This window comes from Plectropomus leopardus, chromosome 20 (assembly GCF_008729295.1).
Source record: "Plectropomus leopardus isolate mb chromosome 20, YSFRI_Pleo_2.0, whole genome shotgun sequence".
Lineage (NCBI taxonomy): Eukaryota > Metazoa > Chordata > Actinopteri > Perciformes > Serranidae > Plectropomus > Plectropomus leopardus.
In genome coordinates, this window is record NC_056482.1 from 26188589 (window position 1) to 26209316 (window position 20728).

The window sequence follows — 20728 nt, forward strand, 5'->3', positions numbered from 1 at the left end:
TTGGTACATTTCCCAGTGCTTGAAAAACACATTTTATTTTTTTAATTTTAATTTTAATTTTTTTAAACCAGAAATGAAAGTCTGCATTTATAGCTATTTATAACCGCAGTTTCATAACAAAGGATTTCCCCTTTTTTACAAATGACATTTACTGGGAAGATCATGAACTAGTCTGTACACAGAAATTCTCAGTAACCAGAGGGAAACAGCTTTTATTTCTATTTTTATATACCTTACCAAAAGTGTATTATATTTTGTTTTTGCTTCACTTTACTGTATTTTAGTTTGCTTTATTTTATTTTGCTTTTTTTAAAAAAAAAAAAACTTAGTTTAGTATTTGTCTTTTTAATCAGACATGAAAGGCTGCATGTGCAGCTATTTGTAACCACAGTTTCACTGTAAGGGATTTCCCCTTTTTTACAAATTTGGCACAGTCTTTCAGTGGTGATTTACAGCATTTACTGGGAACAGCATCAACCAGTCTGTGTGCACAGGAAATTTCCCAATACTTAAAAAAAACATTTATTTGAAATGTAGGCCTTCAAGTGAACAGCGTCTCCGCAGCAGATTAAACACATTCAGCCACCGCTCTCATTTCTGTCACAATTAAATAAGTTGTTTTTTCCACATTAAATCTGAAGGTTCACGAAGCTTCTGATAATTAATATCACAGCTCGGTAAATTATGTTTTGGAGAATACCCCTGTGGGCTGCATGTGTTGTTGTGTTTTGGTGGAAACATAGTGCCGTTTACTGGCCGGCACTGGTAATGCTCCTCATGCACTGCAGAGAACCAGTGAACAGGCCTGCAGGCTGCAGCAGGCCTGCACACACACACACACACACACACACACACACACACAAAATATAAAGAACTGGGATGTTTTGTATCTTGAAATAGAAAAAAGCTGCATTTACCCGAGTTGCTCAACAGAAAAGTAATCTGCATCTTTTTTGATTATTGATAAATAGTTTTACTAATTTTCACGGTAAAAATAAAATTTGAAAAATGTCGAAAAATTAAACCAATGTTTATTTTCCAAAGATTTACACTAATTCATCATTCTTTTTGCTTTGCAAGTCACAGAAATCAGATATTGAATTTTTATTTTCTTTATTGCACTGATTTTTTAAAAATGATTTTTAATAGTTTGTTTCTGTTATTTGTTTGTATTATTATTTAAAAATTTCTTTAGATAAACAATTCACCATTTTATCAGTAAACTCTTGGAAATAACAGGATTCCTTTTTTGTAAATGCATGCAGTGGCATCTTTAAATTTTTTGCTTTGCCTGACCAACAGTCTTAACCCCCAAAATATTATATTTACAAAAAGAGATTAAATGAAAATTTTCACATTTTGAAAAACTAGATCCAGATAAAATTTTGGCATCTTTGCTTGAAAATTGAATTTAACGATGCATAGATTAAATTTCAGCCAGCTGACTCAATATTTCAGCTGCTAAATTTAACAATAATAAGAATATGTACTTAAAACTACAGCTGAAACTCTTTATTGTTCTTCAGTCTGTACTAATTCATCATCCAACAGACATCTTTCTTTTGCAAGTAACGGAAATCAGATCCTGAATTTTTATTTTCTTTATTCCACTGATTTTTTAAATTATTTTTTATTAATTAATTTATTTGTTATTTAATTTATATTTAAGAATTTTCTCTAGATACATAATTCACCACTTTGTCAATAAACTCTTGGAACAACATTAAAAAAAAAAATTTAAATGCTCATGGTGGCAATGGTTCCTAAATTTAACAAAATGTGTAGTTTGCAAATATTTTCATCAGTCAGACTGCATTTCGGCTGTTTTATAATAAACTATGGACTCAGATCTTGATTAAAAATTGTCTTCAAGTCAACCTTTATTGGTGAAACACTGACACCAGGTGACCTCTGCACACCGTCGCGATGAACTGTGTAATAACTCCACACATGGTGTGTGTGCGCGCGAGAAAAGCAGATTCACCGGTGGAAGTCGGTAAGGTTTAAGAAAGACAGTTTATTCAGCACTGGGGGCAGCGGGGTCAAAGGTGAGAGGTCACATGGGAGAGAGGATGAGGTTGTTACTGCTGAATACGGCGGATGGACTGGATCTGAGGGGTCTGGCAGTGGGAGCCAAACTCCTTGAAGTGTTTGAACTCCCCACAGTGACGATCACACTCCATGATATACTGGTATCCACGATATCCAGGGTACTGGTAGCACACAAATCTGTTGAGAAATCACACGCAGAAAGAGAGGGACGTACACATGAAATGTTGCAACAAGAAGTTGTGAAACCGGGATTATTTTTAAACCGCCGCGGAGAAAAAAATTGGCGCAGGAAACGATAAAAATGTGGAAAAAGAGAGAGAGCGAGAGGAGGAGAAGCACACTCACGCTCCAGACTGGATCTTGAGAGAGCCGACTTCATTGTTGCACCAGCCCATGGCCTGGAGGGAGGGATAATCGTCGCTAAGCTCACCCTTACGGCCCAGGAAGTTCTCACGCTCAAAGATAGTCATACGACACTCTCTGTGGTTCTGCAGGAAAACAAACACGATATACGGATTCATCAATACATCGAGATTCATTTGTAAAATAAAAAAAGGAAAGAATGAACACATACCAAAGATATGAAAATGAGTGGAAAGAAGCGCAAACTAAAATAAATCCAAACATTTCTCCATCAGTTAAAAAAAATAATTGACCCGCTTCCATTTTTATTTTGGCAGAATTTTCTTAAATTATCTAAACTTTATTACCATATATAAACTATATATAGCTATATATGTTGATCATTGTAACTGTGTTTTGTTTGTTTTGTTTTTTAGTAATCGTGTCTTTGCCTGTGTTTTTTTTTTTTTTTTTTTTTTTAAAACTTTTTTTAAATTTAATTAATCACTTTATTTTTTATCTATATTTATACTAATTAATAAATTTTTTTAACTTGTTTTGTGGTTGTGTTGGCAACATGGTGAATCTTGTGTGTATTGTTTTAATATAATAAATATAATAAAAAAGAAAGAATGAACATATATATACACAAACACAAACATACAGACGTATCCGTAGAGGAGGGAAGAAGTGCAAACTTATTAAATCCAAACACTTCTCCATCAGTTACTGAAAAATAATTGACCATTTTATTATAGAGTGAATTTTCTTAAATGATATATAAATATTAATGATAATCATGATGACTGTGTTTTTGTTTGTTTTGTTCTTTTGTAATAGTGTTTTTTGTGATTTGTGCAAACGTATTAAATCCACCCTTTCTCCATCAGGTTTTTTTTCCTTTTCTTAAAACACCTCTAGAAATTTATATATAGATTGAATTTTCTTAAACTATATATAACTATATGTAACATATTTATATTGTTATTGGCAGAAAAAGAGGAAGGGATAGAAAATGGATATAATACTACAAAATTAATTAATTTTAAAATAGCCCTGTAAACACCTGCAGGTTTTTTGCAAATGATTTGCCGTTTGTGCAAAATGTTGACACTGGTGCATCACGCTGAACTCACAGCACAGGCGATAGGTCTGAAGGAGGTCAGCCTCTCGATGTGGTAGGCGTTGCTGCCTCCGAAGGCGTCGCACTGGGGGTACTCTCCCCTCTCCAGGACGAACTGCTGTCCCTGGTAGGAGGCGTGCTCGTAACCCACCCAGCTGCAGAGAAACAGTCAAAAATCATCATTACGCTCTTCTTTTTTTTTTAATTATTCACTTTTTTTGTAAAAAATATCCCGTTTTTCTTCTGTGTGCATGTATCCGATTACTCACGCTCCGCTCTCCACTCTCAGGGAGCGCACGGTCTCGAAGCCGAACTCCATAACGTTGCAGCACTCGGAGGTGAACTCATGGCGGCGGCCCTGGAAGCACTCCTCGTCGAAGACGATGATCTGACGGAGGGAATTCACACGTGTTAAAAGCAACATAAAACACACAAAAACATACAATTTCATGTCAGTTTAAGGACATTAAATTGAGTTGACCAAATTGGAAGGAACTAAAAAAAAATTTAAAAGAGTAGAAATGTCCAGAAAACTATTTTCATAATTGCTTTAATTATATATTTAAAATTATGTTATGAGAAGAACATACTTTAAAAAACAAACATTTTTCTCTTATTTTCAGGTTACTTTTTTTTTAAACTAATTTCCAGCAAATTTTTGGGGGCATTTTTGTTAAGTTGCTTGCTGCATTCTCCCCATGACTTTGCAAATTGGTGATAAATTGTCTGCCTCTCCAGCTGAGACATTTGAACCCCTAAAATCCTGATAAAACGTTGTTTGATTTCTTTTTAAAACGTGTGGCAAAAGGCAGTGAGCCACTTGGCAAGAAATGTCCCAAACATTGCAAAAGAGACCAGAAAAAATAAATGAAATAAATTTATATATATTAAAGGAGGGAGATTTTTAAAAAAGGAAAATGCTAATTATATAATTATTATTATTATATATTTAATAATATTTATTTATTTTAAAGGAATAAAATACACATATACTTAAAAAATTAGCACTTTTTTGGAATAATTTCTTGTTTTTTTTTTTTTTTACCTTTCCTTTGCTTTTGACAAGACAAGAAAAGCGACAAGAAAATTACAAAAAAAAAATTTAAAAGGGGAAAATTATTAGAAAATTATCCAAAAAAGGGGGGGAAATACCAGAAAACTTTTTAAAATTATAAGGAAAAAAATAATATATATAAAAAAAATACTTTTTTTTTCAGTACTTTTTTGAGTCCTTTTCTTTTTTTTTTTTTAGTTTATGTTCAGGTAACTTTTTAACAAATTTTCTGGAATTTTTTTGGGCCACATCTTGTTCATTGCCTTCTCCCCGTGTTTTCACAAGAAATCAAATCAATTTCTGGTTTCTCAATAGAAACAGCCGGTCGCATCTCAGGGGGCAAACAGGTAATTTGGAAAAGGTCCCTCCGGAGAGATGATGCATGAACGAACGTTTCCGTCTGCAGACTCACCTTCCAGTGGCCGGAGAACTTGGTGCAGTGGTGAGTCATCTTGTCTGGGAAGAGGAGGACAAAAAAAAGACCTTTAGCACAAACAGACAAGAGAGAGACTTTGTGCACATAAAGTCTGAGAAGTTCGACAAACACGCGTTTAATTATCTGTGCAGGGCAGAAAAGTTTGCACAGATCAGCGGTTCAAACTTGCCAAAAAAAAAAAGTGTCATGAAAGCCACTGAAACTTTAGTGTCGTTTAACTGCGGCATAAAAGAGCGAATGAAGAGGAAAACACCAGAGTCTATTTTTTAGCTCCTGCACAAAAATAAAGAAGGTCAGAGATGCCAGAGGCGTCATCTCCACTCCTCTCCCACCCTTTCTATCTCTTTATCTGATTTTCTGCCCATTTCCTCCCCACCGCTGTTTCCCACCATCAGTGACGGCCCGGGGGGGCCCCGGAGCCCGCTCGGCCCCTGTGTTTGGGGGATTTGAGTGTGTGGATGGTGGATGGGGGGCCGCGGCGTGCCGTCCTGGCTGCTGCGGAGCCGTCCCGTGCAGTGCTGGGCGAGGGACAGGGGACTCACCTTGCTTTGATGCCCTTGGTTTGTCCTGCCGTGAGAGTGAGAGGAGCCACGCGCCCCCACCCTTTTAAAGCCTCCCCTGGCAGGGGGCCATGCTGAAAGCCCCGGCTCAGCAGCAGGGGAGGGGCCTTTTTTTTCCCTTTGTACCCCCCGACAAAAGCACGGTTAATCTGTGGACGGCGCAGAAGTGCAGACACCACATTATCACCCTGTGGCAGTGGACGCTGGAATATAAGAGAGACAAGACGAGGAGCTGAGAAAAAAACACAAGACACGAGGAGGAGGACGGAGAGAAGACGAGCGCTCACGCGATTTATTGAATATTTTTTATGTAAAAAAAGAGGAAAAAATGTCCCTGTGATGTATTCACAGCACGTTTTAGTAAAGAAAAATGACCTGGAAAAATGCTCCAAATCTATAATCAAAACATGTAACAATGATAACTATAAATTAAAAAAATCCCTATATTTTCCTTATTCCCCAGGCTTTTTAAGCCTTTAAAACTTGAACAAATTGGCTTGGTTTCTTTCAAAAACATGAGATAAAAGCCATAAGGAACTTATTAACTAATGACCCAAAAAAATAGCAAACAATTAGTGAAAAAAAAGAATCAAAACAACAAAACAAAAAATGGAAGGTAAAAATAAAATAATAAATAAATAAAACGAGGAAATGGCCTAAAAACTACCCAATATAATGATAAAGTTGTAAAATAATTTAAGATATATAATTGTGATAATTCTAAATACATAGTTGTCTGGACATTTTCCATATAGTTTATTTAAAAAAAATCTGAATCTTTATTTATTTATTTATTTGCAATTTGCAGGACATTTCTTGTTAAGTTTTTCGTTGCCTTTTTCTCTGTTTTTTGAAAGAAATTGCACAAATTTGGAGTTAAAAGGTTGAAATGCTTCCAAAAGGTGTCTGAAAGCAGCGAAAAAAAAGCGAAGATGCTCCAGGAATCATTTTCTAAATTTCTTGCAATTTGTGCAACGTTTTTTACCAAGTTGCTCGTGGCCTTTTTCCCATGTTTTTCATAGAAATTGCAATAATTTGCTCGAGTTTTAAAGCTTTAGGGAGATTTCTGATGGTGTGTACTGCATGTGTGCAAGCCGACAAACAGGAAGCTATTCATCCAGACGCTCAGTGAAGTAATACTTTACATTAATACTCCCTCCGATGACTCTGCGATACGCCGAAACACCACAGAGCTTTAAAACATACAGTTGAACTTTTAGCAAAAACAAAATGTTCCTTATATTACACAATCAAAAGGCTTTTTGACATTTGAAAAGATAAAAAGTTCTCAATGTTTCAACAGCAGCAGGTTGTGGTTTGTTAGTCCACGTTATCTCCTGCTTCGTGTGTGTGTGTGTGTGTGTGTGTGTGTGTGTGTGTGTGTGTGTGTCTTACATAATCAACCACTTGTAAACAGGAGAGCAGAGGCACTGAACGGGCAGGACGACTCTCCAAACAACGGCTTTAACTCCTGTCAGCTCGAAGGAATTTAACCCTTTGATTCCTTGATTTCTTTAGAAAATATGGAAAGTAAGCAAAAGGCAACTTAGCAAGAAATTGGCCAAAAAATGGCAAAAAAAAAAAAAAAATAAGTAAAAAGCTACAAGAAATTACTTGAAAATGAGCAAAAATGTGAAAAAAGAAAGAAACAAACAAAAACAGAAAAAAAGGAAGTACTAAATGTTATACAAATTGCACCAAATATGTAGAGTCCGAAAATTATTTTAAACAAGCTTGGGGGAAAATGTCTGATGAAAGAATTAAAAAAAGCTAGGTTAAAAACTATATTTATCGTCTATTTTTATGATTATATATTTCAAATTAGGTTAGAGAATTGTTAGAATTTTGCAGTTATTTTTCCCTTTTTTACATTTTTATTTGATTTAATTTTTGTACTAATAGTCAGGTAATTTTGTGGTACATTTAACTAATTTCTTGCTAATTTTGTGGTCATTTCTTCTTTTTACTACAAAGTAAAAACAATAAATAAATTTAAAAAAAAACAAGAAAAATCACAGAAGGCTTTTACATATGTTGCAAGAGAAAAATGTCTACGGAAAAAAAAAATATCTATGAGAAATACTATTTTTTATAGCTTTTTCATGATTACATATTTAAAATTATGTGAGAATTATTATAATTTCTTCAGCCCCTTTTTGTAGGTCATTTCCTTTTTCCCTTTTATTTATTTATTTTACTAACTTTCAGGTCATTTTCTGGTACATTTTGCTAATTTCTTGCTGTTTTTGGGTCTTTCAGGTTTTGGCACTCATTGTCCTCCCACGTTTTGAAAGGAGCCTCGTTGCGTTGATGAGCTTTGAGGCGGTAAAGTGGGAACAACATGAAGCTACAGAGAAGATTTGTGCCTTTTTAATACTGAGATCATTTAAAAATGAGTCTGAAAGCTGTTTCCACTTCAATTCTATGTTTATACGTTATAGTTTTATATATTGTTCGCTTGCTGCAGCTCATAGATGCATAAACTAAAATGTGCAAATACTAAAAGTAAATGAGAGCTACGAAGAACAAAATGACCAAATAAATCATTTTTACCGTCAGTTGTTGACGCTGTTTCCACGATTTCCGCCATTTCTGCTGCCCGGAAACGTCACGCAAACGTCACAACTCGGCAACTCGGGTATCTTCGACATTTCCGAATTTTCCACTCGGAATTACAACTTTGGAGAGCCGCTCACGCGCTCATCACTGCTATATATAAATATATATATATGTGTGTGTGTGTGTATGCAAATAGGCTTAATTCTTTCCAAAACACGAGAATAGGGCAATAAGTACTAAAAGAAGAAATGACCCAAAAATGAGAAAGAAACTGGTCAAATGTACCAGAAAATAAATTCAAATATTTTCCTACAAGCTTTTTTTTCGTACTCATTGCTCCAGGTGATGACATATTGACATATGGTATGCTGTGATAATCATAAATATCTACTGAGAATGTAGTAAATTCAAAATATTCATTTTTGTGTTGTTGTTGGTTTTTTTTTTATCTAAAAACATAATGACAAAAAGCTGACATTTAAACGTCTGAAATTCTGAAAATGAATGAATATTTAGTATTTATGATTAGGACTGATTTTGGTAAATAAATAAATAAATAAAATAAAATAAAATAAAATAAAATAAAATAAAATAAAATAAAATAAAATCTTAATATATAATAATTAGAATAATGATTTTTGTAGCTTGATTCTGTAAAGCACGTTTTATGTGCAGAGCCATGCAAATAATGTTAAACATAAATATAATATTAAAGTGGGCCTTAAGGGTTAAATTTGACGTACTTTGTGTTACACTGTTACCTCTGTGCGTGTCCTGTGACGTCGGCCCTTCTCTCTCTCCTGCAGCTCTGCTCAGGTGTGCTGCGTCACCTGACGAGCTGCACCTGCAGGGCTGATCAGGCTCTGCTGCAGAGCACAGAGGCGCCTGCAGTTTGGGAGGTTTAGTTAGATTCTTATCTGCATGTTTTTGTTCATGAATCTCGTGGATTTGATTGTTTTAAAGGCTCTCGTGATGAAAAATGGCAACATAAATAAGTAAAATGTAAATTTATAGAATATTTATATTTATATTATAAATATAAAAATATACAAAATTAAAAACATAATTTTAGAGCACATGGATATGAAAAATTTGGAAATAAGTTTTAAAAATAAATAAATATAAATCTAAAGAAATATTAAACAACAAACTGCATAAAAATAAATAGATTGTAGCAATGTGCAAATAAATCCATCAATAGTTTTATTTCAGTAATATAATCTATACTTTTTTGAAATTCTCCATGATGACTACTTTTACTTTTCAGTATTTCTAAACTGCGACACATGTTACTTTTAATTAATAAAAGATCTCAAAATACATTAAATTAAATTAGCCTTTAAATTTGTTTTTCCTTTTGCGAGATTTATTAACCCTTTAAAACTTAAGCAGATTTGAACAATTTCTGTCAAAAACACAGGAAAAAAGGGCAATGACAAACTCGATAAGAAATTACTCCAAAAAGCAAATAAAAAGTAAAGAAAAAAAGAAAGATATGGATAAATTACCTGAAAAGAGTGCTTATAAATAAAAATATCAGATTTCACGTCTCACAGACATGACGGGTCGTCATCAAAAGAGCAATTGTTCCTAAAACATTAAAGGCCGGGTTTATGGAGAGTCAGAGGGAGTCAAAAATCAATACGTTTCTTCCATTTGGGATTATTATTATTGAATTTTACGTCAGTGTGTAAGAGGACCAAAGGTCACGGGGTCAATCGCTTTCACGGGCGTCTTTATCTCTGGATCATGTTGACCACTGAAGTCTGAAGTCGCTGAAGTCACCACACTGTGACTTTTAAGATTTTAATAATTATTTTTTACTTTTTTATCTCCTCTATTTTATTTTATTTTATTTTTTTATTTTATTTTATTTTATTTTATTTTATAGACTTGTAAGTGTGGATTTTATAAAAATACAAATGTAAACATGAGTCTTCCATCAAAAAAAAGACCAAAACTAACAGTGAATACTGAGTACTGTGTGCATGTCAAAGCCTAATATATCCAAATATTTGAGATATGAGTTAAATGTAAAATTTTTGCTACATGTAATCATCTAAAATTGGCAAAATTTTGATTAAAATCTGGATCTTTTCTATGTATCTACCGGAGAGAAAAACTGAGCAAGATTACTTTTGGCGGGAACTTTTTGCCCGTCTGCCAAAAACAGTATTAAGGTTTGATCTGCGGCCCTGATTTATGACACACAGATTACACAGCAGGATCAGTTCACACCTAATCTGCACGTATCAAACACAGTTTAATCCAGCTTCCATGGAGGAGATCATCACATCTGAGGTGACATAATCCCGACATAATCCAGGCTGTAATCCAAAAATCATCTCCTACAGCAACCTTTATTTCACCCCCAAAAACCAACGAGGAAAAAAAAACGACTTTATGCACACCAGACGGATGCTGCTGAAATTCACACAGTGCCTCAATATTTAATTTAATTTAATTTAATTTAATTTAATTTAATTTAATTTAATTTAATTTAATTTAATTTAATTTAATGTTTAACCTTTCATTTATTCAACAAAAAGACAACACATTTAGCGCAGATGAGATGTTCACAGTAAAGTTGCATACTTATCGTATTTTTCATGTCGATCTTCAACACTACTAAGTACTCACTAAATGGAAATATTACTGCCCAGAAAGTACTTATTAATCGGCATATACCTCCCTTTTGCCATTTACAGTCTGAAGAAAAAAGCACAAGAAATATGTCTGACAAAACAGTAATAATAAAAAAATTATAATCATGATAAAATTACGTAACTTTCTCCTACAAATGAAACCCTTTTTAACCCTTTAATCTTGATCTTATTCAGAGCCGAGGGAAGACGGCAAAGATCAACTAAGAAATTAATAAAAAGTTGAAAGCAAATTATCTTAAAATCAGCCAAAAAGGAGAAAAAAAAAAGAAAATTGCCTCAAGAAAGTGCTTAAAAATTAAAATGGATTTTTTCAGTATCATAATTTTAAATAAATAGTTAAAAGAATTATAAACATCATTTTTTTGATGTTTTTCCCTCATTTTTTGATCATATCTAATTATCAGCGCCAGGTAAACAACAACGATGTCGATCCAGATGTTAAAGAATTAAGCAATAAAACTCACACTTGCTCAGCTCATACGCTCGAGTCTTTTGAGTCTCGAGTCTCACTCTGACTTGTTCTGATACGACAAGTATTTTCGACGTGGTTAACCCTTTGAAACCTGGAGCAACTTCACTTTTGTGTTCAAACTTCTTTTACAAGTATTTACACCTTTGAACCTATTTCTTTCAAAGACATAGGAAAAAGACAACTTTGTACAAGCTTATTATAATTTTCAAGCATTTTTAAGGTAATTTCTTTTTTTAAAACCTTTTTTTTTCATATATTTATTTTTTCCTATAATGGTCTTGCACTTTTTAATTTATTGATTATTTCTTGCAAATTTTTGGGTCATTTCTTCCTTTGCTGCAAATTGGCTTCTTCATTCAAAAGGTTAGTATAACTTAAGATAGATGTGACTGTTTGTAGCTGTGCTAAAATTTAGCATCTGAATACTATGTTATGCAGCATTAGCTCGTTTTAGAGGATGTTTTTGGAAATACGCTCACTCGCTCTCTGACAGTTTGACGAAGAGAGAAAGAAAAATGTGAAAAAAGTAATGTATTTTTGTTTTTGTTATTTCTAATAGGGACACAAAAATCAAAATAGTTAAAGAATAAAATTGGTACGTGAGTGCGTGAGTGATGGATGTAAGTTTTGTAAAAACAGAATTGACTTTTTGTGTCACACGGGACACAAACAGCGGTGTAATGAGTGTAAGTCTGTGTTTGTTTGACCACCTCCTCTTCCTGTCACCCGACGCAGACTTCCTCGCTCTTTATACGTCACTGCTTCGCTCTGCGCGTCAAATATTGTTGGGATGGTTTCACACTCGAGTTAGTCGAACGCTCGGTGAGCCTCACTGATGCGAGAGGGTGTCTGGTGTCGGTTTTGCAAACCGAGTGTCCCTCAGGGAGCTCAGAGCCCTCAGTTGTATGTTTTTGGCCCCTCTGTTAAACACCTGATATTTGTGAGATCCCTCATCTGTGGGGACTCACGGGGACAAAATCTTGTTGCAGCAATTTCTTTCCACTTCTTTAATCTTTTTTAATGTAAAATCATTTTAAATATATAGTTATAATAATTATAAACATTGAGTTCTGGACACTTTCACAATTATTATTATTATTATTGTTATTATTATATATTTTATATATTATTTTAGTTTCTTCTTTTTTTCTGAACAAACTTTTAAGTTAATTTTTTGTCACCCCTACAATTTAAAAAAAAAAAAATTTTTTAGATTTGTGGGACACATTTCCTGCCATGTTTCTCATTACCTTTTCCCCATATTTTTAAATGAAATTAAACCAATTTACTCATGTTTTTAAACGGTTAAATAGTTTGTGTGAGGCGTCTGAATGAAGCTATCAGGTCATTTCCTGTTCTTGATGTTTTCCATTTATTTTCTTGCACATTTTTCTTATGTCTTTCTAATCACCAGAGAAATGAATTTGCTCAAGTTTCAAAGGGTTAAAATCTTTGTTTCCAGAGAACATGTTGGACGTCTGTAGGTGTTAGAGAGGAGGGATTTACCTCTTTGTGCCCTCTGAACCTTTGCATTCCTCCTCTCTACATGCGACTATAGCTTACAGCCCTGCCACACCAACGCACGGGCGAAAACGCCTCGGTCAGGGCTTTCCTTTGACAGCAAAACGCTTACACAGGCAGGCCAGAGGGGCCGGCGGCGTTTCCAGGCTATGCGATGACCCGGTGGCTTTGGCTCGGGCCAACTGTGATGACGAGAGGCTTTCTATTGTGCTGTGAGCCTCTACGTTTGGCCTTTGCCAGAGTATAAAAGCTCGGGTCGAGCGTTGAAGGCACCAGCACGAGCCAGCCTCCCACACGGCACTGCAAGCTAGACTAACGCAGGTAAGGACACACAGACACAACAGAACATCCGCACACACCCAGAGCCAGAGCCAGGGGCCCACACCCTGCCCTCACACCCGGCCAAAGCGCCCTCCGCCTGGGGAGCCCCAAATGAGCCTCCCTCATAAAACCCACACACCACCTCAGCCCTCTGACAGTGTCAACACCGCAGCCCTGTCACGTCCATTTACACCTCTATTTCTGGTCTCCCCCAGACTCTCCTGAAGCCCCTCACCATGTCTCAGACTGCCAAGTCCGCCTCCAGCCAGGGCACCGATGCCAAGGACAAGGGAGCCCCAGCTCCTGCTGCCTCCAGCAAGGCCACCAAGACCGGAGAGCCTGGCATGGGATCCTTCAGAGTGAGTCCGACACCTTTTTTTAATACACAGACGGTTTTATTTAAAGGCACCAAAATTATAAATAAAATATACACTGTAAAACCTGAGAAGTTGATTTTACTTTTTAAAAAAAACTAGAAATTGCTTTGAAAAATTCAGTCGTATTTGCATAATTTTGTGAAGTTGTTGCAGCCTTAAAAAATGACAAGTTTATTTAAATCCATCTGTCTAAGTTTTAGCAACTTCAGAAAATTAAGTTTATTCTTTGTAATGATCAAGTTACTAATTACAAAGACAACATACAATGTTAAACCTAACAAAGTGGTTTTATTTAAAAATAATTAATAAATCAAATCAAATCCAGGAAATCAATTAGATAAAACAATCAATCTTAATCGATGTTTCCTTTACATTTGGTTGTTATGTTTACTCAAAATTTGGTCAAATTTACATGATTTTGTGAAGTTGTTGCAGCCTAAAAATGATGATGTGTATTTCGCTGGTTGCAAACTGGTCAAAGATATTTGTGTATTTGTGTTCTTAAACAAACAAACAAACAAACAAGTAGCAGATCTCCTAACTTCATCAAAGGCAAAATCCTCTTTGTCATGTTTAAGTTAAGTCAGACGAACTTAGTTTACTGAAGTTGCCAACACTAAGAAAAAGCATTGAAATTTCAACTGTCATTTTTAAGTTGCAACAGCTTCAAAAAATTAAATAAATACAGTTAAATGTCAAGTAAATATATATCAATTAGATGTAACGTAAAGATAAATTAAGATTTACAGTTATATTTACCTTCCTTTTTCAAGGCAGTCAGTTTTTAAAATGTATTAAGTAAAATCAATTTATTAGGTTTTACAGTGAATCTTCCTGTCCAGCAGATGGTTTTATTTGCACGTTTTTGAAATGAACGCAGTTAACTCTTTGAAACCTGGAGTGAAATCACTTTAATTATGCTGCATCAGATGCCTTTTGAAAGTATTGAAACCGTTGAACCCAGAGCAAATTGTTGTGAGCTCTTTAAAATTATATTGCCTACAAAATTCTTATAATTTTTAAGCATTTATTTGCAGGCAATTTCCCTTTTTTTAAATTTCTTTCCTTTTATTTATTTATTTATTTCACAAATTTTCAGATGATTTCCTTCTAAATTTTTGGGTCATGTCCTCTTCTGTCGCTCACTCCACACTTTTTTAAGAAAAATCAATCCAATTGGCTTCAAAGGGTTTACATTACTAAATTCATGTTTCTCAGACATTGCAAAGAAATTCGACAGGCATATTGAATTGAAAATCCAATAATTTATTAGATTTTGCTCTTTTTAGGTAATTTTTAACAATTCTCACTCTTTTTTTTATTCTAATATAATCTGAACACAGAGCAACGTTACAAAGGGTCAAATATCTGTAGTGCTCGATGCACTCACTCCACTCAATCTGCATGACTTTAACAATAGAAAAATAAAACAATAAAAAAAATAAAATAAAATAAAATAAAATAAAATAAAATAAAATAAAATAAAAAAATGGACATATTTTACTCGCTTAAAAAAAAAATTTCTTCCAGTTTCTTGTTGCTCATTGTCTTTTCTCCCACGTTTTTCAAACAAAATTTGTGACGTGTTTTAAAGGTTTAAAGTTGTCCAAATCAAGAGGAGAATATCCAACTCCCTTTCAGTAGCATACAGAAGTTTTAAAAGTTTGATTTTTGAAAAAAATTTTTATAGCAAAATAGATTTGCATCGTCTGCAAAGAAGTTTAGAATTGAGGGAACTGAGTTCATGCTTTATTTAGACTTTTAGTCTGGTTTTATGAGGCCAAGACACAGTTTCCTCTGGTTTTATAGATTTATAATATTATTGTGGGACTCAAAGAGGACGCTGCAGGGACATGGTGTAACTGGTTCTGTCTCCTCTGTGCAGATCATGCTGTTCGACCAGGAGAACTTCCAGGGCAGGATGATCGAGATCCAGAATGAGTGTATGAACGTGTGTGACCGTGGCATCGATAGAGTGCGTAGTATCATTGTGGAGTGCGGCCCGTAAGTGGACACATGACCCTCTGTGTATATGACGTGTAAATTGATTTCACTGTCATCTCTCCTCTAATTCTTCTCTCCTGTCCTGTCCAACCTCTTGTGCCCCCCCTGTGCCTGGCGGACCCCCTCTTCCAGCTTTGTTGCCTTTGAGCAGACTAACTTCCGTGGGGAGATGTTCATCCTGGAGAAGGGAGAGTATCCTCGCTGGGATACCTGGAGCAACTCCTACCGCAGCGACTGCCTCATGTCCCTCAGGCCCATCCGCATGGTACGACTGGATATATTATCTTATACACACTTAAAAAAAAAATAGCTGATTTAACGTAAAGAAAAAAGTTAGTGTCCATGCTGCTTTTCTCTGAGTTGACTGAATTTGAGGAGACAAGTTGATTTGTACATAACTAGAAAGAAACTAGTCGTTTCACCTTAAAATTGTTAGTTTCTGTGTCACTTTAAATTTTTAAGTTGATTGAATTTGAGAAGACAAGTTGACATTAATTTGTAATAATTCAAAACAAACAAGTTGTTTCAACTAAACAAAAAGTTAGTCTTCATGTTGCCTTTAATTTTTTTTATTGAATTGGATAAGACAAGTAATGTTTAATGGTTCAAAGCAAAAACAGAAAGAATGAAAGTAGTTGTATCACCTTAAAAAGTTAGTTTCCATCCTGCCTTAAAATTCTAAGTTGACTGAATTTGAGAAGATGTAATTTGAATCTCTGAATTTTAAAACCTAAAAGCTTTAATAACATGGGCAAATGTTGTCACTGGTCTTACACAGATGTATGAAGGCATTAGCAAATACTACCTTTAGCTGGCGAGAGATATCCTGTGGTGAAGGGCTCAGAGTTTAGTAAGAATATTTACACAAAAAAAAACACACAGTGTAATGTTTATATGAAATTTAACTTGTTACATGAGAAGGGAGAAAACTAAGGCAGCAACTAACAATTATTTTTCATTTATAGCTATTTTATGGATCCAAAACTGTCAGAAAATTATTTTTAAAAAGTAATAATAAAAAAAATAATAATATAATGATAATAATAAAGAATTGCTTTTTATAATTCTCAGAGCCCAAGCTGATATTTTCAGATGTCTGGTTTTGTCCGGCCGATGTCCAAAAATAATAATAATTTAAAAAAAAAAAAAAATACTGTCATTAATGGCAAAGAAAAGCAACATTTTTTTTGCATTGAAAATCTACTAATACTATAATTGATTTTTCAGAAAAGTTTGTATGGCTCAGACTTAAGTAGTCTTTTATATTTAATTGGAAATGCTATAATTATGTTTATTGCTGTCTATTTAATCTCAGATTGCAGTCTTAAGTTTTGGAAGACAAGGCAAATACATTTATGTAGCACATTTCCTCAACAAGGCAAATTAAAGAGCTCTACACATAAACCATTAAAAGCATCAAGACAAAATGCAAAAGAAACACATAACGCCATTAAAGAGCTAAAGAATAAAAATAAAATTAAAAACAAGACCAAGACAGGTATAAAATACAAGAATAAAAGTTAGAGTGCAGTGTGAGAAATAAAAATATAATTTAATAAAATAAAATCAAAAATAACAATAAATATTATAAATATTATATATAAAATGCTTGATGCAACAAAAGACTTTCATAGTAATCCATCCAACAGATGCTGATATATTTTCACTGCGGATAAGTGACAGAGCAACACTACTGCCATCCTCAGAGCTGCAGCGTGATGACAAAAATAAAACTCATTCACATAATATAAAGACTAACTCTAAATTTTCCTCCCTGCAGGACAGCATGGAGCACAAGATCTGCCTGTATGAGCTCTCCGACTTCAAGGGCAACAAGATGGAGATCCAGGAGGATGATGTGCCCACCCTCTGGGCGCATGGCTTCTGTGACAGAGTGGGCAGCGTGAGAGTCCCCGGAGGAGCGTGAGTAGACACAATAAATGAATGAATAAATTGTGTGTTTTTAAGCTGGGTGACAATGAGAAAAGACTCCTTTATGCAGCCTGAGAGTAAATGCATTTGCTCATGTTCCATATATAACCGCAGCGGAGGCTCTGCAGTGTGCACATTGTTCTGGACGTAGCTGCAGAGGAAGCTGCAGGCCTCCCGAGTTCCACTACAATGTGGTTGTTCATAAAAAAGTAGGATGGTATGTGTCATCACAAGGAAAGCTTGTGAAAGCCGAGTGCGTGGTGTTTTGTTTGTAGATGAATGTGTATTTTTAGACAGGAAATTTTCCTCGCATATTTTTATGACTTACAAGTTTCACAGTGAAATACACAAGCATTCCACCACAAATCTCCAGAACAACTTCCTGTCACACACCCTACAAACGTGTGGAGCTCAAGATATTCCCACATTTGGTGTCTGGATGATGGTGGTGGTATTCAGGCATCTAGAGGATCTCTAAAATCTCCCAAAGGTCCACTAGTACCACAAGAACCCTTTACAAGACTCCTGGAACCTCTCAATGACCACTAAAAACATATTAATGGCCACTAGAACTCCTTAAAGACCCATCAAATCTCTAGAACATTATAAGTTACTGCTACATCTTACACCACCGCTTGAACCTCCCAAAGGACAACTAGAAGTTCTTAGGATCTCTAGAACCTCAATAATGACCCTCGTGACCTCTAGAACCTTCTTAATAACAGTGAAACCCCTCTTGACTTTTTGAACCTCCCGAAAGGCCACTAGAACTTCTTTAGGGACTCTTACAATTTCATAATTTACAACTAGAATCTCTTGAAAGACCCATAGAGCCCCCTCAATGACCAATAAACCACCTGGACTTTTTTGAACCGTCTGAAGGACTCTTGGGACCTTCTCAGTGACTAGAACCTCTTAAAGACCCATCAAACCTCTTCGATGACCAAGATGACCTCATCCGATTACCCTGAGAACACCTTACAGGACAACTGGGACCTTCCCATTACAACAAGACTTTCTTAAATGACCACTAGAACCTCATCAGTGACAATGAGAACTTCTTAAAAGACCCTAGACCCCCCCAAATGGCCACTAAACCACTTGGACTTCTTGAACCTTCTAAAAAACTACTAAAACTTACTCAATGACCACTCGAGCTTCCTCAGTTATCACTGGAACCATTTTACGGACTCATAGAACCTCATCAATGACAATTAGAATCTCTTAAAAGACCCTCAGAGCCTCTTTATGACAATTAAACCACCTGGACTTCTTGAACCTTGTGAAGCACCACTGGAACCTCTTCAGTGACCATTACAACTTCCTCAGTGATCACTAGAACAACTTTTTGGAATCATCAATTCATCAATTTTAACAAGAACCTTTTACAAAACCATTAGAGCCTTTTAAATGACTATTAACCACCTGGACCCCTTGAAGTTTCTGAAGTACCACTAGAACTTCCTCAAAAATAATTAGAACCTCTGTAGGGGCTCACAGAACCTCATCAATGACAACTGGAACCTCTGCCAAGACTCTCAGAGCCTCTTAAATGATCATCAAACCACCTGGACCTCTTGAACTGCCCAAAGTACCACTAGAACTTCCTCAGTGATCACTAGAACCTCTTCAAATATAACTAGAACCACTTCTGGGACTCCTAGGACCTCATCAATGACAAGTAGAACCTCGTATTAGACCATTTCAGCCTCTTAAATGACCATGAAACCCCACCTGGACCTCTTGAACTCCTTGAAGTACCAGTAGAACTTCATCAGTTACCACTAGAACTTTCTCAGTGATCACTAGAACCACTGTAGGGGCTTGTAGAACCTTATTAATGATAAATAGAACCTCTTACAAGACCATTAGAGCATCTAAAATGACTATTAAACCAACTGGACCTCTTGAACCTTTTGAAAGACTACTAGAACTTCCTCATTGACAATGCAAACATCCTCAATGGTCACAAGAATGTCTTCAAACATCACTAGAGCCACTGTAGGCGCTCATAGAACCTCAACAACTAGAACCTCTTTAATGACTCTTCAACCACTTGGACCTCTTGAACTTTCTGAAGTACCACTAGAACTTCATCAGGGACTGTTAGAACGTCCTCAGTGATTATTAGAACTTCGTCATTGATCACTAGAACCACCTTAGGGGCTCATAGAACCTCATCAATGACAACTAGAACCTTTTCCAACACCCTTAGGGCCTCTTAAATGATTATCAAACCACCTGAACCTCATGAACCTTCTGAAGGACCACTAGAACTCCCCACCTGTCTACTCAAACTTCCTCCGTGTTCAATAGAACAACTTTAGGGACTCCTAGAACCTCATCAATGACAACCAGAACCTTTTGCAAGACCCTTAGAACACCTGAAATGCCCACTTAACCACCTGGACCTCTTGAACCCTCTGAAACATCACTTAAACTTACTCGATGACCACTCAACTTCCACAGTTATCACTAGAACCATTTTAGGGACTCCTAGAACCTCAACAACGACAATTAGAACATTTTAAATGGCCTCTAGTCTCAATAAATCCTATAGTGTGAGAGGAATAGAGAAATTGTGTGTTAAAGTTTAAAGAGATACCAAAAAATGCCACCACAGAAACAGCTTAAATTCACAAAATAAAGTGACTCTGAACTATGAGAGTGAAGTGACACTCAGCATTAACCGTCCACGTTCTCCATGTCTCCCACAGCTGGGTTGGATACCAGTACCCTGGATACAGAGGCTACCAGTACCTGTTTGAGTGCGGTGATTACAGACACTACAACGACTTCTGCGCCTTCCAGCCCCAGATCCAGTCCATGCGTCGTATCAGGGACATGCAGTTCCACCAGAGAGGATGCTTCACCTTCACCTCCGCCAGCAAGTGAGCGACGCCCGCTGGCCGTCTGGTGCTGTCGTAGCCATGCAGCCCTCTCAGCTTTTTATTTCTCCAAATGCCCCCCACACCCCTCCCCTTTTTCTCCAATCCTTTCCTAAATCTCCACCATCATCGCTCCATCCCAAAGGAAAGACAGAATGAGAGCAAACACACAGGACAACATTCACTGACTTTTTATGGTGCTAAAAAAATAAACATGTTGTGAAAAACCTGAAACCTCCCTGGCTGGATCGCCTTTATTGTCTCTACAGGAAAAAAAAACAACAACAACAACAACAACAACAACAATTTCAATTTTTTGATAAAATTCTCTATGAATTAATGATGTGTAGTTGGTTTTATGTTTACCTCATATTTAAAAGTTTTTATTTTTATATTCCAGGTTTTATAGCTATTTTTACAT

The 20728-nt window shown here is 35.6% G+C and overlaps 2 protein-coding genes across 6 annotated transcripts; one reads left to right on the plus strand and one right to left on the minus strand.

The window, feature by feature from the left end:
- Positions 1 to 1966: 1966 nt before the first annotated feature.
- On the minus strand, positions 1967 to 8956 carry cryba4 (crystallin, beta A4). Of its 5 annotated transcripts, none has more exons than XM_042509559.1 (8): positions 8888 to 8956; positions 6963 to 7079; positions 5550 to 5770; positions 4984 to 5027; positions 3787 to 3905; positions 3531 to 3672; positions 2398 to 2540; positions 1967 to 2229 (listed from the first exon to the last, which is right to left on the minus strand). In XM_042509559.1, the coding sequence occupies exons 4-8, from the start codon at positions 5020 to 5022 to the stop codon at positions 2082 to 2084; spliced, it is 591 nt and encodes a 196-aa protein (XP_042365493.1). In that variant the 5' UTR covers positions 5023 to 5027; positions 5550 to 5770; positions 6963 to 7079; positions 8888 to 8956; the 3' UTR covers positions 1967 to 2081. The 5 variants fall into 5 exon arrangements, with proteins under 5 accessions (XP_042365493.1, XP_042365495.1, XP_042365496.1 ...); XM_042509561.1 differs by having other exon boundaries at positions 8870 to 8918; XM_042509562.1 differs by lacking the exon at positions 8888 to 8956 and adding an exon at positions 8121 to 8162 and having other exon boundaries at positions 5550 to 5716.
- A 4386-nt stretch (positions 8957 to 13342) lies between these two features.
- On the plus strand, positions 13343 to 20424 carry crybb1 (crystallin, beta B1). Its single transcript, XM_042509437.1, has 5 exons — positions 13343 to 13465; positions 15369 to 15487; positions 15620 to 15752; positions 17268 to 17410; positions 20137 to 20424. Exons 1-5 carry the CDS (start codon positions 13343 to 13345, stop codon positions 20312 to 20314), a joined length of 696 nt encoding a protein of 231 aa, XP_042365371.1. The 3' UTR covers positions 20315 to 20424.
- Positions 20425 to 20728: the final 304 nt, after the last annotated feature.

Excerpts from the sequence above, each read along its gene's own strand:
- cryba4 (XM_042509559.1), bottom strand. The coding sequence starts at position 5,022 with ATGACTCACCACTGCACCAAGTTCTCCGGCCACTGGAAG. Across the intron at positions 3,906-4,983 it reads AGTTCTCCGGCCACTGGAAG|ATCATCGTCTTCGACGAGGA; the intron begins GTGAGTCTGCAG and ends TCCCTCCGTCAG. Across the intron at positions 3,673-3,786 it reads CTGAGAGTGGAGAGCGGAGC|CTGGGTGGGTTACGAGCACG; the intron begins GTGAGTAATCGG and ends GTTTCTCTGCAG.
- crybb1 (XM_042509437.1), top strand. The coding sequence starts at position 13,343 with ATGTCTCAGACTGCCAAGTCCGCCTCCAGCCAGGGCACCGATGCCAAG. Across the intron at positions 15,753-17,267 it reads CCCTCAGGCCCATCCGCATG|GACAGCATGGAGCACAAGAT; the intron begins GTACGACTGGAT and ends TCCTCCCTGCAG. Across the intron at positions 17,411-20,136 it reads GTGAGAGTCCCCGGAGGAGC|CTGGGTTGGATACCAGTACC; the intron begins GTGAGTAGACAC and ends TGTCTCCCACAG.